Source organism: Pan troglodytes, chromosome 20, assembly GCF_028858775.2.
Source record: "Pan troglodytes isolate AG18354 chromosome 20, NHGRI_mPanTro3-v2.0_pri, whole genome shotgun sequence".
In the NCBI taxonomy this organism is placed as follows: Eukaryota; Metazoa; Chordata; class Mammalia; order Primates; family Hominidae; genus Pan; species Pan troglodytes.
In genome coordinates, this window is record NC_072418.2 from 18812328 (window position 1) to 18840212 (window position 27885).

At 48.4% G+C, this 27885-nt stretch overlaps 1 protein-coding gene across 1 annotated transcript; it reads right to left on the bottom strand.

Annotated features, from left to right (window-relative positions):
• Positions 1-2651: 2651 nt before the first annotated feature.
• On the bottom strand, positions 2652-14882 carry CIB3 (calcium and integrin binding family member 3). The gene is made up of 6 exons (XM_512464.4): positions 14709-14882; positions 14446-14480; positions 10910-11021; positions 9414-9561; positions 6010-6205; positions 2652-2770 (listed from the first exon to the last, which is right to left on the bottom strand). Exons 1-6 carry the CDS (start codon positions 14757-14759, stop codon positions 2749-2751), a joined length of 564 nt encoding a protein of 187 aa, XP_512464.1. The 5' UTR covers positions 14760-14882; the 3' UTR covers positions 2652-2748.
• Between the last annotated feature and the right edge of the window lie 13003 nt (positions 14883-27885).

A 27885-nucleotide genomic window follows, 5' to 3' on the forward strand; every position in this document is an offset into this window, starting at 1 on the left:
CTGGTGTGCAGTAGGCACTTGGACATCATCAGTGTTGGTTTCAGGAGAAGCACATGAGCGTCTTTCCTTTAAAAAGGGAAGAGGCAGCCGGGCGTGGTGGCTCACACCTGTAATCCCAGCACTTTGGGAGGTCGAGGCAGGTGGATCATGAGGTCAGGAGATTGAGACCATCCTGGCTAACACGGTGAAACCCCGTCTCTACTAAAAATACAAAAAATTAGCCAGGTGTGGTGGCGGGTACCTTTAGTCCCAGCTACTCGGGAGGCTGAGGCAGGAGAATGGCGTGAACCCAGGAGGCGGAGCTTGCAGTGAGCCAAGATCATACCACTGCACTCCAGCTTGGGTGACAGAGTGAAGAGTCCGTCTCAGAAAAAAAAAAGGGAAGAGGCAGCCGTGTGTGGTGGCTCATGCCTGTAATCCCAGCACTTTAGGAGGGTGGGAGGTGGGAGGATTGCTCAAGCCCAGGATTTCAAGACCAGCCTGGGCAACATGGCAAGGCCTCGTATCTACAAAAATTCAAAAAATTAGCCAGGTGTAGTGGCACACACCTGTAGTCCCAGCTATTTGGGAGGCTGAGACGGGAGGATCATCTGACCCCAGGAGTTCAAGGCTGCAGTGAGTCATGATCACCCCACTTCAGCCTGAGCAACAGAGAGAGACCTTGTCTCAGAAAAGAAAAAAAAAAAAAAGCTGGCCGGACGCAGTGGCTCACACCTCTAATCCCAGCACTTTGGGAGGCCAAGGCAGGTGGATCACCTGAGGGCAGGAGTTCAAAACCAGCCTGGCCAACATGGTGAAACCCTGTCTCCACTAAAAACTACAAAAATTGGCCAGGCATGGTGGCTTGCGCCTGTAATCCCAGCTACTCAGGAGACTGAGGCAGGAGAATCGCTTGAACCTGGGAGGCGGAGGTTGCAGTGAGCCAAGACCAAGCCACTGCACTCCAGCCTGGGTGACAGAGCAAGACTCCAGACTGGGTGACAGAGCAAGACTCCATCTCAAAAAAAAAAAAAAAGGCTGGGGACGGAGGAGGCATCACAGGGCCATGATGGTGGAGGGCTCTGGAGGGAATCCTAGGTTGCGGGGCTGTGTGACCTTTGGCAAGTCTAGACATCTCTGGGCCTACTTTCTTACCTGGAAAATGAGAAGAGCAGTCCCTCTTCAGGATGAACTGGCAGAATGCATGTAAAACCTGGGACTTTGGTGCACAGTAGGTGTTTTTCTTTTTTTTTCTTTTTTTTTGAGACGAAGGAGTTTTGGTCTGTCGCCCAGGCTGGAGCGCAGTGGTTCGACCTCGGTCCACTGCAACCTCTGCCTCCTGGTTCAATTGATTCTCCTGCCTCAGCCTCCTGAGTAGCTGGGACTACAGGAATGCACCACCACATCCAGTTACTTTTTGTATTTTTGGTAGAGACAGGGTTTCACCATGCTGCCCAGGCTGGTCTCAAATTGCTGGGCTCAGGCGATCTGCCCGCCTCAGCCTCCCAAAGTGTTGGGATTACAGGCGTGAGCCACTGTGCCTGGCTCCTTTTTTTTTTTTTTTTTTTTGGACAGAGTCTTGCTCTATTGCCCAGGCTGGAGTGCAGTAGCACGATTTCCGGTCACTACAACTTCCCTTTCCTGGGCTCAAGCGATCCTCCCACCTCAGCCTCCCAAGTAGCTGGGACTACAGGCATGCACCACCACATCCAGCTAATTTTTGTATTTTTGGTAGAGACAGGGCTTCACCACGTTGCTGAGGCTGGTCTCAAATTCTTAGGCTCAGACAATCTGCCCACCTTGGCCTCCCAAATGCTGGGGTTACAGGCTTGAGCCACCGTGCCCAGCCCAGTAGCTGCTTAATTTATTAGCGGGTTAAGATGGGAGTGAGCTCTCTAGACATGACATACTGTACAATGGAGGTGTCTGGGAAGGTCCCTAGGGGCTGGTCTTGGTTGCAGGAGTGACTACTCCTTGGACTGACTGGGGCATAGATGGGGGCCCTGGGGCAACCCCAGGTGGAGGGGGTGTGGGGTTCCCCAAATGTACAAGGTTCAGACATCTGGGATCTGGTATGAGGTGCACCTGGGTTCAAGCCTGCCCCTGCAAATGACTTGTGGGGTGGCCTTAGACAAGTCACTCTGCTCCCTCCAAATGAGGGTGTGATCCTCGGCCAACTCTGCAGGGATGTTATAGGGGGTCAGTGTCACATTAGGGGGCAGATGCATCATAAACTGTAAAGTGCAGCAGCCACCTCAGTGAATGACATTTCCACCCCTCCCAATCAGTGGTCTCCTCTTAGCAGCTCTAATGAATCAGCCCGGGAGGAAAAGTTTCAATCCCTTTGATGACTCAGGGTTTGAGGGATAAAAAGAAACTTGAGTAGTGAAGGGTGAGGTTTGGCCTTCAGGGTGGGAACCCTGGGGTAGGACAGCACGGGCCCGATCTCCCCACCACCTCATCTCCGCCACGGACACCCACAACAAGGCATTTCCAGCCTTCACAGTGAAGACGATCTAGGAGTCACCCCTTCCTTGTACAAACAGGGAGATCGTGGCCCAGAGAGGGTGTGGCCACACTCAGGGTCACACAGCAAAGTCAAAGATAAAATTCTACACCGCCTCCCTCCCATCTTCCAGTTTTAAGGTGGAAAAATGTGTCCTCCCAGCAGGTGTGACTCAGTGACTTGTGTTTATTCTCAGAAACCAGAGTCCACAGCGGGTGAGGGGTCACCCCGCCCTCCTATAGCTCGGCTCCTCTGTGGTGCCATCAGATTCGGATGTGGAAGGTGCTGTGTGCAGAGAGAAAAGGAGTCAAGGCCTTCAAGGAGTGGACAACCCCTTTTCCTCCCCCCCCTCAACACGCTCACGGCAAGTCCCTGGGACAGGCAGGCAGGATGCCACATGGACCCCTCAAACAACCCTAGGCCGGGAGACCCCTACAGGGGTTGAGAGCACATGCCTTTAATTTTTTAATTTTTTTTTTTTTTTTTTTTTTTTTTTTTTTGAGATGGGGTCTCGCTCTGTCTCCCAGGCTGTAGTGCAGTGGTGTGATCTTGGCTCACTGCAACCTCTGCCTCCTGGGTTCAAGTGATTCTCATGCCTCAGCCTCCCGAGTAGCTAGGATTACAGGTGCATGACACCACGCCCAGTTAATTTTTCTATTTTCAGTAGAAACGGAGTTTCTCAACTTGCTTTGTTGCCCAGGCTGGTCTGGAACTCCTGTGCTCAAGCGATCCACCCACCTTAGCTTCCCAAAGTGCTAGGATTACAGGCATGAATCACCACACCCTGCCATATGATATAAAGTTTCAAATAGCTAGAAGAAGCATACTGAATGTTCTCAACACAAATAAATGATACATGTTTGAGATGATGGATATGCTAATGACCCTGATCTGCTCATCATATATTATATGTATTGAAACCATTATGTGGCCTGGTGCGGTGACTCACCCCTGTAATCTCAGGACTTTGGGAGGCCAAGGCAGGAGGATCAGTTGAGGCCAGGAGTTTGAGAACAGCCTGGGCAACAAGGCAAGACCTTGTCTCTACAAAAAAAAAAAAAAAAAAAAAAAGTTTTTAATTAGCTAGGCGTGGTGGTGTGTGCCCGTACTCCCAGCTACTCAGGAGGCTGAGGTGGGAGGATTGCTCTTGAGCCCAGGAGGTAGAGGCTGCAGTGAGCTATGATTGTGCCACTGCACTCCAGCCTGGGCAACAGAGTGAGACCCTGTCTCAACATTTTCAGCACTGCCTCAGCTTATAGATAAAAACAAAAACAGGCCGGGCATGACGGCTCACGCTTGTAATCCCAGCACTTTGGGAGGCCAAGATGGACAGATCACCTGAGGTCAGGAGTTCAAGACCAGCCTGGCCAACATGGCGAAACCTTATCTCTACTAAAAAAATACAAAAATTAACCGGGCGTGGTGGCGGGCGCCTGTAATTCCAGATACTCGGGAGGCTGAGGCAGGGAGAAGTGCTTGAACCTGCGAGGTGGAGGTGGCTGTGAGCCGAGATCGTGCCACTGCACTCCATCCTGGGTGACAGAGCGAGACTCCATCTCAAAAAAATAAAATAAAATAAATTAATTAATTAATAAAATAAAACAAACAAAATTAGCCAGGCACAGTGTCACGTACCTGTAGTCCCAGCTACTTGGTTTATTCTTATTTTATTTCTTTTTTCTTTTCTTTTCTTTTTTTTTTTTTTTTTTTTTTTTTGAGACAGAGTCTCGCTCAAGCTGGAGTACAGTGGCGCAATCGTGGCTCACTGCAAACCTCCACCTCCCGGGTTCAGGTTCAAGTTATTCTCCTGCCTCAGCCTCCCGAGTAGCTGGGACTAGAGGTGTGCCCCACCATGCCCAGGCTAATTTTTGTATTTTTAGTAGAGACTACTGCCTCAGCCTCCTAAAATGCTGGGATTACAGGTGTGAGCCACTGTGCTCGGCCCCGTAGTCCCAGCTACTTGGGAAGCTGAGGTGGGAGGATCTCTTGAGCCAAGGAGTTGGAGGCTGCAGTGAGCCGATTGCACCATGCACTGCAGTCTGGGTCACTGAGTGAGACCCTGTCTCAAAACAAACAAACAGGCTGGGCGTGGTGGCTCATGCTTGTACTCCCAGCAGTCTGGGAGGCCACAGCAGGTGAATCACTTGAGGTCAGGAGTTCAAGACCAGCCTGGCCAACATGACAAAACCCTGTCTCTACTAAAAATACAAAAATTAGCTGGGCGTGGTGGCACGTGCCTGTAATCCCAGCTACTCGGGAGGCTGAGGCAGGAGAATCACTTGAACCCAGGAGGCAGAAGTTGCAGTGAGCTGAGATTGCACCACTGCACTCCAGCCTGGGCAACAGAGCAAGACTCCGTCTCAAAACAAACAAACAAACAAACAAAAAGAAACATCACTGTGTACCCCATGAATATGTACAATCATTATTTGTCAATTCAAAAAATAAAAAAGTGAAATTTAAAAATTATAAAATAATAATAGCAACAGCAATTTATTAAGCACCTATTGTGTGCCAGGAGCTGTGCTGAATTTTCTCCATATATTAATTTGGGGTTCAGCAAACCTTTTTCTGTAAATGGCCAAATAGTTGACGTTTTCAACTTTATACCATGACGCAAGTCTGTTGTTGAAGCACACAAGCAGCCATAGACAAAATGTACACAAATGGGTGTGGCTGTGCGCCAATAAAACTTTATTGATGGACACAGAAATGTGAATTTCGTATCACTGTCACGTGTCATGGAATAATCTTTTTTTAAATTAAAAAAATTTTTTAATGTGTTTATTTATTTTTGAGACAGAATCTCACTCTGTGACCCAGGCTGGAGTGCATGGCACAATCTGAGCTCACTGCGGCCTCGACCTCCTGGGCTCAAGCAATCCTCCCACCTCAGCCTCCCGAGTAGCTGGGACTACAGGCATGCACCACCATACCTGGCTATTTATTTATTTATTTATTTGTAGATATGGACTCTCCTTATGTTCCCCAGGTTGGTCTCAAGCTCCTGGGCTCAAGAGATCCTCCCCACTTAGCCTCCCAAAGTGCTGGGATTAAAGGCATGAACCACCCCACCTGGTTGGAATATTATTATTCTTTGATTGTTTTTTGATCTTTTGAAAATATAAAAGCCATTCTTAGCTCACAGGAGGTACAAAACCAGGCTTTGGGTCAGACTGGCCTATTGGCCATACTTTGCCCTGCAGTGGGGGCTGATTTTCCCCAAAGGCTGCCAAGTACAGTTACACAGTCTGTTCACTGCAAACTGTTCAGGCAACAAGGGCTGAAGTCCAGCCACATTCTGCTTGCTGAAAGAGGTGTGTCCACTCGCAAGAGGTGCCCAGGGGGTCCCTAATTATCCCCATTTTACAGATGCAGGGACTGAGACTAGGGAAATTGAGAAAGTTCCCCAAGGTCATGAAAGAATGAATAGAGGAATTTTCAGAAACAGAGTCTGTGAACTGTCTGCGTAAGAGCGCCTTCAGATGTGCAAATGGACTGTGGGCGGTGGTGGAGAGCATCACCTGAGGAAGTCTGGTGCCCGGAGGATCATGTTCTGGAAATCTTCCAGGGACAGCCGCCCATCATGGTCTCCATCAGCCTCATCCAGCACCTTCTCACATACCAGGCTCACCTCCTCAGCGCTCAGCTCCCCCCGCGTCAGTTTGGTCACCGTCTGCTCCAGGTCCCACGCACAAATGTAGTCGTCGTTGTTAAAATCTGCAGAGCAGGATGGATGGGGAGTGACAGCAGGTGGCAGGCAGGCTGGGCCGGCTGTGGGCACATACTGTGCCCATGTTACAAGAAGGGGAAACTAAGGTCAGGCACGGTGGCTCACGCCTGTAATCCCAACACTTTGGGAGGCTGAGGAGGGTGGAACACCTGAGGTCAGGAGTTCGAGACTAGCCTGGCCAACATGGTGAAACCCCATCTCTACTAAAAATACAAAAATACCCAGGTGTGGTGGCATGCACCTGTAATCCCAGCGACTCAGGAGGCTGAGGCAGGAGAATCACTTGAGCCCGGGAGATGGAGGTTGCAGTGAGCCAAGATCTCACCACTGCACTCCAGCCTGGGCAGCAAGAGAGAAACTCCATCCGAACAAAAAAAAGGAACTGAGGCCCTGGAAGGGCACCCGAGACCCTGGTGTAAAATCTGGAACTTGCCTTAAAATTGGGCAGGGACCTGCTGGGAGTTCATTCATTCATTCAACAAGTATTTATGCAATGAATTTTTCATTTGTTCTTTTTTTTTTTTCTTTGAGACGGAGTCTCGCTCTGTCGCCCAGGCTGGAGTGCAGTGGCACGATCTCGGCTCACTGCAACCTCCACCTCCTGGGTTCAAGTGATTCTCCTGCCTCAGCTTCCCAAGTAGCTGGGATTACAGGTGCCTGCCACCATGCCCGGCTAATTTTTGTGTTTTTAGTAGAGATGGGATTCCCCATGTTGGCCAGGCTGGTCTCAAATTCCTGACCTCAGGTGATCCACCTACCTCGGTCTCCCAAAGTGCTAGGATTACAGGTGGAAGCCACCACACCCAACCTCATTCATTCATTTTTACAAGTATTGAGTGCCTGCTGTGTGCTAGGCACTGTAATAACTTTTTTATTCACTCATACAAGTATTTATTGAGCATCTACTATGTGTCAGGCATCACAGTAACTGATTTTCATTCACTCACTCACTCAACAAGTATTTATTGAGTGCAATTTTCATTCATTCACTCACTTAACAAGTATTTATTGAGTGCCTACTGTGTCCTGGCACTGTGATAATAATTTTTCATTTACTCATTCAAAAAACAGTTATGGGCCCAGCGCAGTGGCTCATGCCTGTAATCCCAGCACTGTGGGAGGTGGAGATGGGTGGATCACCTAAGGTCAGGAGTTCCAGGCCAGCCTGGCCAACATGGTGAAACCCCATCTCTACTAAAAGTACAAAAATTAGCGGGGCGTGGTGCGGGTGCCTGTAATCCCAGCTACTAGGTAGGCTGAGGCAGGAGAATCGCTTGAACCCAGGGAGTGGAAGTTGCAGTGATCTGAGATCGCGCCATTGCACTCCAGCCTGGGCGACAAGAGTGAGACGCTGTCTCAGTAAAAAAAATAAATAAATAAATAAAAATAGTTATTGAGTGCCTACTATGTGCCAAACACTGTGACAGCTCTTTCATTCATTTATTCAAGTATTTCTTGAACACATACTACGTATCAAGCACCATGATATCTGTTTTTCATTCATTCACTCACTCAACAAGTATTTATTGAGTGCCTACTGTGTAGTGGGCACTGTGATAACTTTTTTTCATCTACTCACTCAAAAAGTACTTTTTAACTGCTTACTGTGCACCAGGCACTGTAATAACTTTTTCATTTATTCATTCATTAATTCATCCATTCAGCAAGTATTTATTGAGCACCTACTACATGTTGGGCACCATAACTCTTTTATTCACTCACTCAACAAGTATTAGTGTCTACTGTGTGCCAGGCACTCTGATAACTTTTTCATTCATTCATTCATGCAACAAGTATTTATTGAGCACCTACTATGTGTTGGGCACCATGATAACTATTTTTCATGTACTCACTCAAAAAGTATTATGGTGGCAGGGCACGGTGGCTCATGCCTGTAATCCTGCCACTTTGGGAAGCTGAGGTGGGTGGATCACTTGAGGTTAGGAGTTCAAGACCAGCCTGGCCAACATGGTGAAACCCCATCTCTACTAAAAATACAAAAATTTGGCTGGGCATGGTGGTTCATGCCTGTAATCCCAGCACTTTGGGAGGCTGAGGCGGGTGGATCACCTGAGGTCAGGAGTTCGAGACCAGTCTGGCCAACATGGTGAAACTCCGTCTCTACTAAAAATACAAAAAATTAGTCAGGCGTTGTGGCAGGCACCTGTAATCAATCTCAGCTACTCAGCAGGCTGAGGCAGGAGAATTGCTTGAACCCGGAAGACGGAGGTTGCAGTGAGCTGAGATCGCGTCACTGCACTCCAGTCTGGGGGACAGAGCAAGACTTTGTCTCACAAAAAAAAAAAAAACAAGTATTTATTGAGTGCACATAAGGTGCCAGGCACTAAGATAACTGTTTTTCTTTCATTCAGTCATTCAACAAATATTTACTGAGCCAGGCTCAGATGACAGGTGGTGAGCAAAATAGATACTGTTGGTACCTTTGAGTCTTCTCAGGGACAAAGTCAATAAGAAGTGAACAGGTCAAGGAACAAGAAATTAAGCAGCATTGCTTGGTGCTAGAAGAGAAATAGAATGGTGGGATGGGGGGATGAATGGGGAGAGGCCTACTTTTGACCTAGACTTCAAGGGTAAGAAGGAGCCAGGGGAGCTGGGCGCGGTGGCTCACGTCTGTAATCCCAGCACTTCGGGAGGCCGAGGCAGGCAGATCATCCGAGGTAAAGAGTTCGAGACAAGCCTGGCCAACATGGTGAAACCCCGTTTCTACTAAAAATACAAAAATTAGCCAGGTGTGATGGCACCTGCCTGTAATCCCAGCTACTCAGAAGGCTGAGGCAGAAGAATCACTTGAAACTGGGAGGCGGAGACTGCAGTAAGCCAAGATTGAGCCACTGCACTCTAGCCTGGGCAAAAAGAGCGAAACTCCATCTCAAAAAAATAAAAATAAATAAATAAATAAGGAGCAAGGCAAAAGGTGTTCTAGGCAAAAGGTGTTCTAGGCAGAGGGTTCAGCAGAGGCAAAGGCCCAGAGGCCGAAGACTGTGTTTGAGGAACAGCAAGGCCCATGTGGCTGGAATAGAGTTAGCAAATAAATGAGGTGGGGAGGTATTGGAGTGCGGTGGAGGACAGGGCCTCAAAACCCCTGGGGAGATATTTGTGATGTGGGTGCCACCCACCCATTTCCCACTCCCCACCCCATCCCCATGCTTCCCAACCCCAGGGCCACGCACGCACCATAAATTTTAAAAGCATAGTAAGCCTTGAGGTCGCGGGGAGCCATTTCGCTCATCACGGAAAACATGTCCAAAAAGTTGTCCAGGGTCATGTGGCCATCCCCATCCTCAGAGAATACTTGGGCGATCCTCTGGCGGAAGGGGTTGTCCTGGGGACAGAAAGGAAGCTGGGAGGCCATTCTCTGACCCCCAAGGTCTCTGGGGTCCATGTGGTCTCACTATCAGCACCCACTTTCTGGGAACCTCCAAGTACCCTCCATCAAGACCCACTCCCTCCCATGGTTCCTGGACAGGACTTTGGACAACTCCACCCTCCACCCCTGTGATCTGAGCAACCTTGCCCCAACTTCCAGCTCTTGGAGCAGCCATGTGACCCAGGCAAGTCCAATCAGAGAGTTCCATTCACCTGGCAACAGTGATTGGCTCTGTGATGGGCATGTGACTCAAGCTAGCCAATCAGAGGCTGACCTGGGATATTTTTCTGAAAAATTGGGAGGGAGGGGACCTGATTACTGCTGCTTGCAAAGCTCACAGAAGCTAAAGCTGAGTGGCTGAGAGGCCCCTTCACAGCCTCAAGAGGTGAGGCTGCCTTACACTGAAACCTCTTCCTGGGAGGAGCTGAGAGATGGGGGGAGATTCCTGAGCACATCATCAGAGGCCCTGGTTCCAGCTGTATCTGACACTGTCCCTGCCTCTGGATTTTTTTGTTGTTGTTTTTCAGGGGCAATCCATTTTGATCCAAACCATTCTGTCCCTCTCAAATAAGGTTTCTGTCACTTGCAATAAAATCAACCCTACTCACAGTCAGTTACTTAACCCACAAGTTCCCCTCAGAGGCACAAACCATGTGTCAAACATCCTGCTGATAAAAACCTGCATTTAGCAGCTCCTGTTACAAGAAGAACTAACGTTCTCTGAGTACTTGACACACAACACACCCTGTACTGAATTTGTTGCCTGTATTATCTCGTTTCATCCTCCCAATTCTGGGTGTTTTTTGTTTGTTGTTTGTTTGTTTGTTTGTTTTTTGAGACAGAGTCTCACTCTGTCGCCCAGGCTGGAGTACTGTGGCTAGATCTCTGCTCACTGCAACCTCCACCTCCTGAGTTCAAGCAATTCTCCTGCCTTAGTCTCCCTAGTAGCTGGGATTACAGGTGTGCACTACCACGCCCGGCTAATTTTTGTATTTTTAGTAGAGACGGGGTTTCACCATGTTGGCCAGGCTGGTCTCGAACTCCTGACCTCAGGTGATCCACCCGCCTCGGCCTCCCAAAGTGCTGGGATTACAGGCTTGAGCCACCACACTGGCCAACTCTGGGTTTTAACCCTGCCTCTGTCACATTGTAGCTGTGTGACCATGAACAAGTGTCTTAACCTCTCTGAGCCTCAGTTTTCTTATCTTTAAAATGGGGATAACTGCAGCACTGACCTCAGAGGAATGCAACGAGAGACATCTCTACTATTTTTTACCCTGTTTGTCCCATGGCCTGGGCATACCTTCAGCTCGGGCATGCTGCCAATGAGCTCGTAGGGCACCTTCACATCGGGGCAGGTGGTATAGTCGAGGGGCACGAGCTGCGGGGCCAGGTCCTGGTAGCGATAGAAGAGCCTGATGTGGGGAGGAAAAAGCTGGGAAAGGCTGGGAGCAGGGAGCAGGCAAGACGCTTGTCTCTTCTTTGTTTTTTGAGACGGAGTCTCGGTCTGTCACCCAGGCTGGAGTGCAGTGGCACAATCTCGGCTCACTGTAACCTCTGCCTCCCGGGTTCAAGCAATTCTCCTGCCTCAGCCTCCCAAGTAGCTGGGATTACAGGCGCACCCTGCCACGCCCAGCTAATTCTTTTGTATTTTTAGTAGAGACGGGGTTTCATTTTGGTCAGGCTGGTCTCAAACTCCTGACCTCAGATGATCCACCTGACTTAGCCTCCCAAAGTGTTGGGATTACAGGCGTGAGCCACCGCACCTGGCCAAGTCCCTTCTCTTTCACATTCACAGCTGCTCACTGCACACCGAGGTATACTGGGTCCCCAAGAACCCTCAGCCCTGGGCCTGGACCTCAAGCATACAGAGCCTGACACAGGCACCCCTAACCTCCCTGGGGGCAGGGCCAAGGTGCAGAGAGGGCCACAGGACAAAGGGAGACTGGACTGGGGGAAGCAAGCTAGCGAGGAGAAGGGGGTTCCTGGAAGAGGGGACATTGGTGCTGGGCTTTGAAGCATGAGTAGGAGCTTATAAGGCAGATGGAGTTGGGAGAAGGGAGGGTGCTTATGGCCAGATCACAGCAAGCATTCAGAGAATCCTATATAATCCACACATCTCTGGATATTGTCATGTTATCAGCAAGACCCTGCCTCCAAAGATACCTTCACTTTCATACCTTCCCTTCCTCTCCTTATAATGGGAGGAAGGGGCCAGGTGCAGCGGCTCATGCCTGTAATCCCAGTACTTTGGGAGGCCGAGGCGGGTGGATCACCAGAGGTCAGGAGTTCGAGACTAGCCTGGCCAACATGGTGAAACCCCATCTCTACTGAAAATACAAAAAATTAGCTGGGCGTGGTGACGGGCGCCTGTAATCCCAACTACTCGGGAGGCTGAGGCAGGAGAATCACTTGAACCTGGGAGCTGGAGGTTGCAGTGAGCTGAGATGGTGCCACTGCACTCCAGCCTGGGCAACAAGAACGAGACTCTGTCTCAAAAAAAAAAAAAAAAAAGAAAGAAAGAGGCCGGGCGCGGTGGCTCACGCCTGTAATTCCAGCACTTTGGGAGGCCGAGGCAGGTGGATCACGAGGTCAGGAGATCAAGACCATCCTGGCTAACATGGTGAAACCCCGTCTCCACTAAAAATATAAAAAATTAGCCGGGCGTGGTGGTGGGCGCCTGTAGTCCCAGCTACTCCGGAGGCTGAGGCAGGACAATGGTGTGAACCCGGGAGGCGGAGCATGCAGCGAGCCGAGATCAAGCCAGTGCACTCCAGCCTGGGCAACAGAATGAGACTCCGTCTCAATAAAAAATATAAATAAATAAAAAATAAAAAAGAAAGAAAGAAAAGAAGAAAGAAAGAAAAAAAAGGAGGGATTCCTCAATGGGGCAGAGCAGAGACAAACAGCTAATATTCACATTTTTTCTAAAGGGCAGACAAAAGATATTTTGCAAATAACTGAATACCACACACACTATCCAGATTGTAAGGCCAGTTCTCCACTCAGATGCCCTCACCTGTGACACCATACCTTCATTAGGGCATGCTGAGCAGCAGCCTTGCAGAGACCATCCTTGGTGGGTCTGAGGTCCCCAAGCTGCTAGGGACTGTCTCTGAGAGAGACATGAGTTCCTAGGTCATATGATGACTAGGAACTCAATGAAGGTGGGGTGGGGAGACCTAGAACTTTCATCCTGACCACTCAGTTCCCTGTCGGGGCCCCATCAGGGAATACCCTGGGTTTAGGTTTCTGTGTGGCTCTGAGCATGTTCCTCTCCTCTCCCTCTCTGTGCCTTGGTTATTCTATCTGATAAGCAAGAAGCTTGGGACAGACAAAATGTCAGCCTTCAACCGCCTTGGGGCTCTGTGCATCTACCCTTCAGCCTGGGGTCAGCCCTGCCCTGTCTGAGCCTCAGTTTCCCCATCAGTAATTTGATCGTGATGGCCGAGGTGACCCTGCAAGCTGTCCTCACCCAAACAATGGGGCTCACTAGTAAAAGGTGTGGCCATCAATAATGGATGTCCTGTTACTACACAATTGGGGCCTTGGCCCCGATCACGCTGCAGCTGAACCCTGGCCAGCTTGGGTTTCATAGCTCCAAGTTCATGGGTTGGGGCCCCTGGGCAATGGCCCCACAGGCCGAGTGATGATGTGGGATACTCATCTGTGCCCATCGTGCTGGGTCACGCCAGGGACCTGCAGCAGCCTTGGGCCACCTCCTCACACCCTCACCTTAATGCCAAGCCCACAACCCAGAGTGGGCTCTGGACTTTGCACCTGGGCTCCCAGCCTCAAGTCCCAGTCTCAGGAGAATCTTTATCTTTCATTTTGTTTTTCTGAGGCGGAGTCTAGCTCTGTCACCCAGGCTGGAGCACAGTGGCGTGATCTCGGCTCACTGCAACCTCCACCTCCCAGGTTCAAGCAATTCTCCTGCCTCAGCCTCCTGAGTAGCTGGGATTACAGGCACCCACCACCTCGCCCAGCTGATTTTTGTATTATTAGCAGAGATGGGGTTTCACCATGTTGGCCAGGCTGATCTTAAACTCCTGACCTCAGGTGATCCACCCACCTTGTCCTCCCAAAGTGCTGGGATTACAGGCATGAGCCACCGCGCCCAGCCTCAGGAGAATCTTTCTAACGTGCTGATGGTCTCTCCCCTGCTCATGCATGCTCCATGGCTCCCTGCCACCCTTGGGAGAAAGCCCAAGCTCATCAGCCTAGAGACTGGGACAGTATGACAAGATGTGACTTCTCAGCTTCTCCATCTCTGCCTCAGTCCACTGACCACACCTGCCCCTCTTCCCCATTTGAGTCCCAACAAATTGGAAATACCAGTTGGGCATGGTGGCTCACACCTGTAATCCCAACACTTTGGGAGGCTGAGGCAGGGGGATCGCTTGAGCCCAAGGGTTTAAGACCAGCCTGGGCAACATAGTGAGACCCCCATCTCTATAAAAAAATACAAAAATGAGGTGCATGTGGTGGCTCGCACCAGTGGTCCTAGCTACTCGAGAGGCTGAGGTGGGAGGATCACCTGACCTTGGGAGATCGAGCCTGCAATGAGCCATGATTGCACCACTGCACTCCAGCCCAGGCAATACAGACAGACTCTGTCTCAAAAAAAAAGAAAAGAAGGATGGAAGGAAGGAAGGGAGGGAGGGAGGGAGAGAGAGAGAGAAAAGAAAGAAAGAAAGAAGAAAGAAAGAAAGACCACTTACACACACACACACACACACACACACACACACACACACACACACCAAATTGCAAATATCCTCCAGCAATGAATAGAAAGTTGTTTTTCCAGATCTTCTCTCCCTTCCTCCCTGGACTGACCTCATGATCTCCTTCCTTGTGAAAAATGTGCAGTCCTGTGGAGAGAGGTGTTGTCTTAACCCGAACCCTGCCTCTGGGGCCTCCTCCCACGGCCTCCTCCCTCCACCCCACACTCACACAGATGGCCTGACGCTGCCACACACAGAGCAGAACCAGGAACCCAGGCGGACGGTACACCCAGATGAAGGGATTCTGTTCCCATTTCCCAGACCACGGAACCAAAGTTGTCAAACCCACTGAGGACCCATCCTGCTCCCCTCTACCTGATACGCTTCCAGCTGCTCGTGTGTGAAGACTGTCTGCTTGTTGCCCATGGTGTGAACCACAGCCCAGACTTGGGGATGCACCCCAAAGGCTCCCAGCCTCCTCGGGGCCACACGGGTTGCCAGGCTGTTGTGTACCAGTGTCTGGGCAAATCTCCCTGCCCTGGCTGTCACCCGCCCACCTACGCCATCACCCCCTGCTTGGTGAGAATCAAATTACAGCCAGGCTCTCTGGACAGCAGCCTGAATATGTCCACGGGTAAGGATAAGGGCTGTGGGATGTCACAGAGAAGACCTCAGTGGGGAGGCCACATCTGCCACCACAAGGTGAGGCTGGGGTTATGGGGCACACTCAAGAGACAGGCAGGGTATACGGAAGGGCTATGGGCACACTCCAGCTCAAATCCCAGCTCTCTGCCCACTAGCTGTGTGGCCCTGGGCAAGTCACCTGACTTCTCTGAACCTCATTCATGAGATGAAAATTATGTTATACCTACCTCATAGGGTCATTCTCAGGATCTGAGATTTAAAAAAAAAAAAAAAAGGTTTTGACTGGGCAAGGTGGCTCACACCTGTAATCCCAGCACTTTGGGAGGGCCAGGCAGGCGGATCACCTGAGGTCAGGAGTTCAAGACCAGCCTGGCCAACACGGCGAAACCCCATCTCTACTAAAAATACAAAAATTAGCCTGGCATTGTGGCGCATGCCTGTAATCCCAGCTACTCCAGAGACTGAGGCAGGAGAATTGCTTGAACCCAGGAGGTGGAGGTTGCAGTGAGCCGAGATCCCGCCATTGCACTCCAGACTGGGTGACAGAGTAAGACTCCATCTCCAAAAAAAAAAAAAAAAAAGGTTTTGGCTGGGCGAGGTGGCTCATACCTGTAATCCCAGCACTTTTGGAGGACAAAGCATGAGATTCACTTGAGGCCAGGAGTTCAAGATCAGCTTGGGCAGCATGGCAAGGCCCTATCTCTACTAAAAATACAAAAATTAGCTGGATGTGGTGGTGCATGCCTGTGGTCCCAGCTACTCAGGAGGCTGAGGTGGGAGGATTGCTTGAGCCCAGGAGTTTGAGGCTGCAGTATGCCATGATTGCATCACTGCACTGGGAACATAATGGTGAACAAGCTAGATGAAGTTCTGGGGTGTGCATTGACATTATTATTTTATTACATTTTATTTTTTTGAGACAGAGTCTCACTCTGTTGCCCAGGCTGGAGTGCAGTGGTGTGATCTCGGTTCACTGCAACCTCTGCCTCCCGGGTTCAAGTGATTCTCCTGCCTCAGCATCCCAGGTAGCTGGGACCACAGGTGTCCACCATGCCAAGCTAATTTTTTTTGTTTTTTTTTTTTGAGACGGAGTCTCGCTCTGTCACCCAGTCTAGGGTGCAGTGGCGTGATCTCGGCTCACTGCAAGCTCCACCTCCCGAGTTCAGGCCATTCTCTTGCCTCAGCCTCCCGAGTAGCTGGGACTACAGGCACCCGCCACCATGTCCAGCTAATTTTTTCTATTTTTAGTAGAGACAGGGTTTCACTGTGTTAGCCAGGATGGTCTTGATCTCCTGATCTCGTGATCCGCCCACCTCGGCCTCCCAAAGTGCGGGGATTACAGGCGTGAGCCACCATACTTGGCCCTTTTTTTGTATTTTTTTGTAGAGATGGAGTTTCACCATGTTTCCCAGGCTGGTGTCGAACTCCTGGGCTCAAGCAAACCTTGTGCCTCAGCCTCGCAAAGTGCTGGGATGACAATTGTTAGCCACCGTGCCCACCCTGTTATTATTATGTTATGTTATGACTTGAAAAAAGTGATCCAAGGTTTCAGGTTGATTAACAGTGGGTTAAGTAACACCAGATAGAGTTCCTTGTTGCAGGAATTGTCAGAGCCTTTAATATTCTGCCAGGCACAGTGGTGCATGCCTGTAGTCCCAGCTACTCCAGAGGCTGCAGCAGGAGGATCGCAGGAGTTCTGGGCTATAGTGCACTATGCTGACTGGATGTCCACACTCAGTTTGTCATCAGTATTGTGGCCTCCCGGTAGCTGGGGACCACCGGGTTACCTAGGACGGGCGAATTGGCTCAGGTAAAAAATGGAGCAGGTCAAAACTCCTGTGCTGATCAGTAGTGGCATTGCGCCTGTGAATAGCCACTGCACTCCAGCCTGAGCAACATAGTGAGACCCCATCTCTTAAAAAAAAAAAAAAGGGACATTTGGCTGGGTGCAGTGGCTCATGCCTGTAATCCCAGCACTTTGGGAGGCTGAGGTGGGCGGATCGCCTGAGGTCAGGAGTTAGAGACCAGCCCGGTCAAAATGGAGAAACCTGTCTCTACTAAAATACAAAAATTAGCCGGGCATGGTGGCAGGCACCTGTAATCCCAGCTACTCAGGAGGCTGAGGCAAGGAGAATTGTTTGAACCCGGGAGGCAGAGACAGCAGTGAGCCGAGATCACACCACCGAAGGGAGCCAGCCCCTCCACACCTGTGGGTGTTTCTCGTCAGGTGGGACGAGAGACTGAGAAAAGAAATAAGACACAGAGAGACAAAGTATAGAGAAAGAACAGTGGGCCCAGGGGACCGGCGCTCAGCATACGGAGGGCCCACACCAGCCCTGGTCTCTGAGTTCCCTCAGTATTTATTGATCACTATCTTTACCATCTCAGAGACGGGGATGTGGCAGGACTATAGGGTAATAGTGGGGAGAGGGTCAGCAGGAAAACGTGAGCAAAGGTCACTGTGTCATAAATAAGTTAAGGAAAGTGCTGTGCCTTGATGTGCATGTAGGCCAGATTTATGTTTGACTCTACACAAACATCTCGGCGCATTAAAGAGCAGTGTTGCCGCCAGCATGTCTCACCTCCAGCCATAAGGCGGTTTTCTCCCAGCTCGGTAAATAGAACGTACGATCGGGTTTTACACCAAGACATTCCATTCCCAGAGACGAGCAGGAGACAGATGCCTTCCTCTTATCTCAACTGCAAAGAGGCCTTCCTCTTTCACTAATCCTCCTCAGCACAGACCCTTTATGGGTGTCAGGCTGGGGAACGGTCAGGTCTTTCTCTTCCCAAGAGGCCATATCTCAGGCTATCACATGGGGAAAAACCTTGGACAATATCTGGCTTTCCTGGGCAGAGGTCCCTGCGGCCTTCCACGGAGTATTGTGTCCCTGGGTACTCGAGATTAGAGAATGGCGATGACTTTTACCAAGCATACTGCCTTCAAACACGTTTTTAACAAAGCACAGCCCTAAATCCATTAAACCTTGAGTCAACACAGCACATGTCTCTGCAAGCACAGGGTTGGGGCTAGGGTTACAGATTAACAGCATCTCAAGGCAGAAGAATTTCTCTTAGTACAGAACAAAATGGAGTTTCTTATGTCTACTTCTTTCTACATAGACACAGTAACAGTCTGATCTCTCTTTCTTTTCCCCACACACCACTGCACTCCTGCCCGGGTGACAGAGTGAGATTCAGTCTCAAAAAAAAAAAAAAAGATCGAGATCGCACCACTGCACTCCGGCATGGGAGACAAGGTGAGACTCTGTCTCAAAAAAAAAAAAAAAAAAAAAAGTCTACTTTTTTTTTTTTTGAGACAGAGTCTCAACCTGTCACTCAGGCCAGAGTGCAGTGGCTCACTGCAACCTCCGCCTCCCAGGTTCAAGCAATTCTCCTGCCTTAGCCTCCCGAGTAGCTGGGATTATTACAGGCGCCCACCACCACGCCTGGCTAAGTTTTGTATTTTTAGTAGAGACAGAGTTTCACTATGTTGGCCAGGCTGGTCTCGAACTCCTGACCTCAGGTGATCCGCCCGCCTCGGCCTCCCAAAGTGCTGGAATTACATGTGTGAGCCACCTCGCCCGGCCCAAAGGGCAGATCTGATGTAGCAGCTACCAACTTTATTAAGGCCCAGAATCCTCTTGGGTGGAGAATCTGAGAGTCTAAATTTCTTAGCCTGGCCCTCCATGCCCTTCTCACTGTGGGTCTCACCTGTGTTTTCTCTACCTGGCCTGGACTATTGCAATGTTTCCCAGCAGGCTTTCCTGCCTCGGCCTCATCAAGCATCCTCTGCCAAATCTGTGCAGTCATCTTGTAAAATGTGACCCTGATCAGGCTTGAAAGATGCCTCAAGGATGACTTTTTTTTTTTTTTTTTTGAGACAGGGTCTCACTCTGTCACCCAGGCTGGAGAGCAGTGATACAATCATGGCTCACTGCAGCGACCCTCCTTCCTCAGCATCCCAGGTAGCTGGCACTAGAGGCACATGCCACCACATCTGGCTAATTTTTTTTTTTTTTGTATTTTTTGTGGAGACAGGGTCTGTCTATGTTGCCCAGGCTGGTCTTGAACACCTGTCTTCAAGTGATCTACCCACCTTAGCCTCCCAAAGTGCTGGGATTACAGGCATGAACCACCATGCCCAGCCATCCAAGAATAACTTTCAAAAAATAAATAATATCAAGTGTTGGTGAGGGTATGGAGCAACTGGAATGCTCATACATTGCTGGTGTTGATGCAAAATGGTATAGACACTCTGGAAAATAGGTTGGCTGGGTTTTATTTTTAAATAGAATTAAACTTAACCTTACCACAAGATTCAGGGCCTGGTATGGTGGCTCATGCCTGTAATCCCAGCACTTTGGGAGGCCAAGGCAAGAGGATCACTTTAGCCCAGGAGTTGGAGACCAGCCTAGGCAACATGGTGAAGCCCCATCTCTACAAAAATACAAAAATTAGCCAGGCTTGGTGGTATCCAGCTACTTGGGAGGATTGCTTGAGGTAGGGAGGTCGAGGATGAAGTGAGCTATGATCACTCCACTGTACTGCACTCCAGCCTGGGAGGCAGAGTGAGATCCTGTCTCAAAAAAAAAAAAAAAGACTCCTGGGTGTTTACCCAAGGGAAATAAAAACCTATGTTCAACTGAGAGTGACCCCTAATGTAAACTATCCACTAACCACTGTGGGTGATAATGATGTATCAGTGTCAGTTCATCAATTGTAACAGACTAGCTACTGTCATGCACTTGCATGTGGAGGATGTTGATTGTAGGGGAAGCTATACAAGTATGAAAGCAGCAGGTGTACGGGAAATCTCTGTACCTTCTGATCAATGTTGCTGTGAAACTAAGACTGCTCTAAAAAAATAAAGTATAGTGTAAAAAAAAATTTAAACTAGGTTCACACAAAAACCTGTCATGCCCACAGAATGGGACAAATGCTCAGTGCTCAAGTCATTTATATAAAATGGCATAATATTTGCATATAGCCTGTGCACATCTTCCATACACTTTATTTATTTATTTATTTTTATTTTATTTTTTTGAGATGGAGTCTGGCTCTGTCACCCAGGCTGGAGTGCAGTGGCGCAATCTCAGCCCACTGCAACCTCTGCCTCCTAGGTTCAAGCAATTCTCCTGCCTCAGCCTCCCTAGTAGCTGGGATTACAGGTGCACACCACCGTGTCCAGCTAATTTTTATATTTTTAGTAGAGACGGGGTTTTGCCATGTTGGCCAGGCTGGTCACAAATTCCTGACCTCAAGTGATCCGGCCCACCTTGGCCTCTCAAAGTGCTGGGATTACATGGGCCACCATGCCCGGCCCTCCATAGACTTTAAATTATCTCTAAATTACGTATAATATCTAATGAAATATAAATGCTACATAAATAATTGTTATACATTTTTATTTGTATTCTTTTTATTGTTGTATTATTTTTATTTTATTGGTTCCAGGTATTTTCACTCCGTGGTTTATTGAATCCATGGATAAGGAAACTGGATATGAAGGGCTAACTGTATTTGCGAATCATATATCTCATAAGGAACTACTATTCAGAATATATAAAGAACTCTCAGGGCCGGGCGCTGTGGCTCACGCCTGTAATCCCAGCACTTTGGGAGAACGAGGTGGGCAGATCACCTGAGGTCAGGAGTTAGAGACCAGCCTGGCCAACATAGTGAAACCCTGTCTCTACTAAAAATACAAAAAATTAGCCAGGCGTGGTGGTGGGCGCCTGTAATCCCAGCTACTCGGGAGGCTGAGACAGGAAAATCGCTTGAACCCGGGAGGGGGAGGTTGCAGTGAGCTGAGATCGTGCCATTGCACTCCAGCCTGGGCAACAAGAGCGAGACTCTATCTCGAAGAAAACCAAAAAACAAAACCCACAATAAAAACTAAGAACTCTTACATCTCAAAACTAGAAAGACAACCCAAATAAAAACATTATGCTGATCAAGGTAACTTTTGCAAAAAAGAGAAAAGAAGAAAACAAAAACATTATGTTGAGTGAAAGAAGCTAGAGATGAACGGTCCCATATAGTGTGATTCTATTTACATGAAATGTGCACACCACCACACCTGGCTAATTTTTTAAATTTTTGTAGAGATGGGATCTCACCATGTTGTTCAGACTCGTCTCTACCTTCTGAGCTCAACTGATCCTCCCACCTCACCCTCCTGAGTAGCTGGGACCACAGGCAGGTGCCACCACACCCGCTGATTTTTTGTATTTTTTTTTTTGTTCCACTTGGGTAAATATCGAGGGGTAGGATTAATGGCTCATATTCAGTATATAAGAAACTTGCCAAACTTCTTCCTAAAGAGGCTGCACTAGTTTGCTTTCTCACCATCAGTGTTTGTAGGTTCTAGTTATTTCACATCTTCTCCAGCAGTTACTATTTTCAGTTTTTTATTTATTTTTATTTTTTATTTAATGAATTAATGAATTAATGAATTTATTTATTTATTTATTTATTTATTTATTTATTTATTTTTTGAGACAGAGTCTCGCTCTGTCGCCCAGGCTGGAGTGCAGTGGTGCAATCTCTGCTCACTGCAAGCTCCGCCTCCCAGGTTCACGCCATTCTCCTGCCTCAGCCTCCCGAGCAGCTGGGACTACAGGCGCCCACCACCACACCTGGCTAATTTTTTATATTTTTAGTAGAGATGGGGTTTCACCGTGTTAGCCAGGATGGTCTCAATCTCCTAACCTCGTGATCTGCATTTTTTATATTTTTTGTAGAGATGAGATCTCAATATGTTGCTCAAGATGTTCTCAAACTTTTGGGCTCAAGTGATCCTCTTGCCTCAACCTCCCAAAGTGTTTGGATTGCACACCAGGCCAGGTGTGAGTCGGCCTGGCATAGAAAATTTACACCCAGCCTGGCATAGAAAAATTAATTTTGGCCAGGCGAGGTGGCTCACACCTGTAATCCCAGCATTTTGGGAGGCCAAGGTGGGTGGATCATCTGAGGTCAGGAGTTCGAGACCAACCTGGCCAACACGGAGAAACCCTGTCTCTACTAAAAATATATAAACGAGCCAGGCGTACTGGCACATGCCTGTAATCCCAGCTACTCTGGAGGCTGAAGCAGGAGAATCGCTTGAACCCGGGAGGTGGAGGTTATGGTGAGCTGAGATCGCGCCACTGCACTCCAGTCTGGGTGACGGAGTGAGACCCCGTCTCAAAAAAACCAAACCAAAACAAAACAACAACAACAACAAAAGACAACAAGTGTTGTCAGGGGTGTGGAGAAATTGGAACACTTACATACTGTTGGTGGGAATGCAAAATGGTGTAGCTGCTATGGAAAACAGTATGAAGGTTCAAAAAAAATTAAAACTATCAGCCGGGCACAGTGGCTCACACCTGTATTCCTAGCACTTTGGGAAGCCAAGGCGGGTGGATCACTTGATCTCAGGAGTTCAAGACCAGCCTGGGAAATATGATGAAACTTTGTCTTTACAAAAAATACAAAAACTAGACGGATGTGGTGGCATGCTCTATGGTACCAGCTACTGGGAGGCTGAGGTGGGAGTATTGCTTGAGCCCAGGAGGTTGAGGCTGCAGTGAGTCGTGATTGTGCCACCGTACTCCAACCTGGGCAACAGACCCTGTCTCTAAAAAAAGAAGAGGAAGAAGAAGAAGACAAATCACACATTGTGTTCTTACCACAATGTCTTTGGGGGTTTTTTGTTTGTTTTTTGAGATGAAGTTTCGCTCTTGTCGCCCAGGCTGGAGTGCAATAGCGTGATCTCAGCTCATTGCAACCTCCACCTACCGGGTTCAAGTGATTCTCCTGCCTCAGCCTTCTGAGTAGCTGAGATTACAGGCGCCCGCCACCACACTCGGCTGATTTTTATATTTTTAGTAGAGACGGGGTTTCACCATGTTGATCAAGCTGGTCTTGAACTCCTGACCTCAGGTGATCCACCCACCTCGGCTTCCCAAAGTCCTGGGATTACAGGCGTGAGCCACCTCGCCCAGACTTTACCATTATTTTTTTGTTCCGCTTCCCAAAGTGTTGGGATTACAGGCATGAGCCACCACACCCAGCCTTTATCACAATTTTTTGTTAATGTAGTTTAAATATGCAGCTACCATATCATCCAGTAATTACACTTTTGGGCAATTCCAAAGGAATGGAAACTTATGTTCGCATAAAAATCTGTAACAGATGTTTTATCTTAATAACCCCAAACTGGAAACAACCCACATGTGAATGTTTAAGCAAATGGATACGTCCATACCATAGAAAATTACTGGGGAATAGAAAAGGTAAATATTACGACTTGGATGAACCTCTAGGGCATTATGCTGAGTGGAAAACAAACCAATCCTAGCAGGTTACATATTGTATGATTCCATTTATATCACATTCTTTTCTCTTTTTTTGAGACGGAGTCTCGCTCTGTCGCCCAGGCTGGAGTGCAGTGGCGTGATCTCCGCTCGCTGCAAGCTCCGCCTTCCGGGTTCACGCCATTCTCTTTCCTCAGCCTCCCGAGTAGCTGGGACTACAGGTGCCCGCCACCACGCCCGGCTAATTTTTTTGTATTTTTCTTAGTAGAGACGGGGTTTCAGCGTGTTAGCCAAGATGGTCTCGATCTCCTAACCTCGTGTTCCACCCACCTCGGCCTCCCAAAGTTCTGGGATTACAGGCGTGAACCACCGCGCCTGGCTATATCACATTCTTAAAATGAATGACAACATCAGAGAAATAGAGAACAGATCCCTGTTTGCCAGCTGTGCAGGAATGGGGGGTGAAGGGATGAGTGTGTATGGCTACAAAAGAGCAACAAGAGGATTTTTTTTTTTTTTTAAAGACAGGGTCTCACTCTGTCGCCCAGGCTCGAGTGCAGTGGTGCCATCATAGCTCACTGCAGCCCCAAACTCCCTGGCTGAAGCAATCCTCCTGCCTCAGCCTCTTGAGTAGCTAGGACTACAAGCACCTGCCACCAAACCCAGCTAACTTTTGTATTTTGGGAGGAGACAGGGTTTCACCATGTTGCCCAGGCTGGTGTTGAACTCCTTGGCTCAAGGGATCCGCCCACTTCAGACTCCCAAAGTGCTGGGATTGCAGACGTGAACCACCATGCCTCGCCTCTGTTTATTTCTTAAAACTGCATGTGAGCCTTCAATTATTTCAAATTAAAGGTTTAATTTAAAAAATTACTTCCCCTCCATTTAAACACATTTTGTTTCACATTTTAATACCTCCAAAATCAAGATGCATCTCGAAAGTACTGTTGGAGCATTCTCATTGCCTATACATGCACACCCATTAAAAGCATCCGCTTCAAAACTCACAGAATGGAGGCAGAGGCTAGGAAGAAAATCCCCTAGGATGTGAGGAATGGGGGTGTGGAATCCCATGTGCTTAGCTACATTCCTGAAGTGGGAGCTCACTCAGCGAGCCTGACATTATTGCAAAGCTGGCTAGAAAGTCAAGCCCCACCCTCACTTAATTCCTTTACAGATTCTTTCTTTTCCCTTTTTTTTTTTTTTTTTTTTTTTTTTTTTTTTTCGGAGATGGAGTCTTGCAGTCTTGCTCTGTCACCCGGGCTAGAGTACAGTAGTGTGACCTCGGCTCACTGCAACTTCCGCCTCCCAAGTTCAGGTGATTCTCCTGCCTCAGCCTCCCGAGCAGCTGGGATTACAGGCGCCTGCCACCACGCCTGGCTAATTTTTGTATTTTCAGTAGACACAGAGTTTCGCCATGTTGGCCAAGCTGTTCTCGAACTCCTGACCTCAGGGGAACCACCCACCTCAGCATCCCAAGGTGCTGGGATTACAGGCATGAGCCACCATGCCCAGCCTCTTTCTTTTCCTAATAAACTTTTAGTTTTGAAATAATTTTAAATTTACATTAAAATTGCAAGGATGGGCTGGGCGCAGTGGCTCACGCCTGTAATCTCTGAACTTTGGGAGGCAAAGGCAGGCAGATCACTTGAGGTCAGGAGTTCGAGACCAGCCTGGCCAACATGGAGAAACCCCATTTCTACTAAAAATACAAAAAATTAGCCATACGTGGTGGTATGTGCCTGTAGTCCCAGCTACTCGGGAGGCTGAGGCAGGAGAATCGCTTGAACCTGGGAGGCAGAGGTTGTAGTAAGCGAGATCGCGTCGCTGCACTCCAGCCTGGATGACAGAGCAAGACTCTGTCTCAAAAAAAAAAAAAAATAGCCGGATGTGGTGGCACGTGTGTGTAATCCTACCTACTGCAGAGGCTGAGGCAGGAGAATTGCCTGAACCTGGGAGGTCGAGGTTGCAGTGAGCCAAGATCGCGCCACTGCACTCCAGCCTGGGTGACAGAGTGAGACTCCATTTCAATAAATAAATTAACTAATTTAATTTAATTGCAAGGATGATACAGACAGCTCCCATAACCCTTTTGACCTGCTTCCTCTAATGGTTTTTTTGTTGTTATTTATTTATTTATTTTTGAGATGTAGTCTCACTGTGTCACCCACGCTGGAGTGAAATAGCAAATGGCAAAATCTCGGCTCACTGCAACCTCTGCCTCCTGGGTTCAAGCCATTCTCCTGCCTCAGCCTACCCAGTAGCTGGGGCTACAGGTGTGCATCACTACGCCCAGCTAATTTTTGTATTTTCAGTAGAGGCACAGTTTCATCATGTTGGCCAGGCTAGTCTCAAACTCCTGACTTCAAATGATCCACCCGCCTCGGCTCCCAAAGTGCTAGGATTACAGGTGTGACCCACTAAGCCCGGCTCTAATGTTAACATCTTACACAACCACAGCACATTTAGCACTACTGAGAATTTAACATTGGCACGTTACTATTTCTTTTTCTTTTTTTGTAGTTTTTTTTAATTTGTATTCAAGACTCAACATAATCATTTTCTTTTCCTTTTTTTTTTTTTTTTTTCTGAGATGGGGTCTTGCTCTAGTGCCCAAGCTAGAGTGCATCAATCAAGATCCTAAATCACTGCACCCTCGAACACCCACACCCAGGCTCAAGTGATCCTCCTGCCTTAGCCTCCCGAGGAGCTGAGACCGCAGGTGTGCCCCGCCACATCCGGCTAATTTTTTTATTTTCTTTTTTTTTTTTTTTTTTTTTTTTTTTTTTTGAGACGGAGTCTTGCTCTGTCGCCAGGGCGGAGTGCAGTGGCACGATCTCCGCTCACTGCAACCTCCGCCTCCCGGGTTCAAGTGATTCTCCGCCTCAAGCCTCCTGAGCAGCTGGGATTACAGGCTCGCGCCACCACGCCCGGCTAATTTTTTTTATTTTTAGTAGAGACGGGGTTTCACCATGTTGGCCAAGATGGTCTCGATCTCCTGACCTCGTCATCGGCCCGCCTCGGCCTCCCAAAGTGCTGGGATTAGAGGTGTGAGCCACCGCGCCCGGCAAAAAGATCACCTTGCTTTTGACACAAAAGTGCTGGCAGCCCCCATCCCCTGGTACCAGAAGGCCCTCTGCAGTCTTTTCCAGTTGTGGACGGATAATTAGGCAGTGACTTGCTGCCCCCTGCAGGTAAGACTGAGAAAGGCAGCCCCTGTGCCCTCCTTTTTCTTGTGTCCGGTAGATTTGGGGACGTTTGCTTCTCTCTTCTCCACCTCCATTGCCTTCTCCCCACTACCTCACCCCCCGCCAGCAATTAAAAAAAAAAAAGCCACCCTGGCACAATTTGGACAAAATCTATGAGAAATAAAATGTGCAAACGTGCATAAGCTTGGACCTAGTAATTCCATTGGTTGCAAAAGTCAGCCAAGATTTGTGGGCACAGATTGTGTTCATTCATTTATCTAGGGCAGTATTAGAGCTGTTTCTAATTTGTTGGCTATTACAAATAAATCTGCAGTGAACATTCATGTACACAATTTTATATGGGTCTATACTTTCATTTCACTTGGGTTAAAACGTAGGAATCTAATTCTTTTGTCATAGTATAAGTGAATGCTTAATCTTTTAAAGAACTGTCAGACTGATTTCTAAACTGTTTATGCCATTTCGCATTCACAACAGCAGCACGTTTGAGTTCCAGTTTCAACACATCTTCACACATACTTGGTAGGCACAGCCTTTTTAAAATTTTTCTCATAATAGTTTTTTTTTAACTAGGTTTTTGATACAGAGGGAAATAGAGAAGAAACCAAAAATTCCCATAGTCTTCTGCTAACATTAAAAAGATATATTCAAGGGCCGGGCACGGTGGCTCACGCCTGTAATCCCAGCACTTTGGGAGGCTGAGGCAGGCGGATCACCTGAGGTCAGGAGTTCGAAACCAGCCTGGACAGCATGGCAAAACCCCATCTCTACTAAAAATACAAAAATTAGCGGGGCATGGTGGTGGGCGCCTGTAATCCCAGCTATTCAGGAGGCTGAAGCAGGAGAATCTCTTGAACCTGGGAGGTGGAAGTCGCAGTGAGCCAAAATCGTGCCACTGCATTCCAGCCTGGGCAACAGAGCGAGACTCCGTCTCAAAAAAAAAAAAAAAAAGATATACGCATGTACACATCCTATGTAAGAAAACCGCACAGTACTGAAAGGATGAAAAGAAAGAAAGAAAGGGCCAGGGGTGGTGGCTCACGCCTGTAATTCTAATGCTTCAGGAGGACTGCTTGAGGACAGGAGTTTGAGACCAACCTGGACAACACAGCAATACCCTATCTCTATTGATTTTTTTTTTTTTTTTTTTTTTTTTTTTTTTTTTTTTTTTTTGAGACGGAGTCTTTGTCTGTTGACCAGGCTGGAGTGCAGTGGTGCGATTTTGGCTCACTGCAACCTCCGCCTCCCGGGTTCAAGAGATTCTCCTGCCTCAGCCTACCAAGTAGCTGAGACTACAAGCGCAGGCTACTATGCCCAGCTAATTTTTGCTTTTTGTGTTTTGTTTTGTTTCGTTTTTGTTTTTTTTTTAGTAGACACAGGGTTTCGCCACGTTGG

What these genes read in the sequence shown, in the direction of transcription:
- CIB3 (XM_512464.4), bottom strand. Translation starts at nt 14,759, where the DNA reads ATGGGCAACAAGCAGACAGTCTTCACACACGAGCAGCTGGAAGCGTAT. An exon ending in ACAAGGAAGGAGATCATGAG is followed by an intron (nt 11,022 to 14,445) that starts GTCAGTCCAGGG and finishes TCCCCACATCAG; the next exon opens with GCTCTTCTATCGCTACCAGG. An exon ending in CGGGCACCAGACTTCCTCAG is followed by an intron (nt 2,771 to 6,009) that starts GTGATGCTCTCC and finishes CTCTGCACACAG; the next exon opens with CACCTTCCACATCCGAATCT.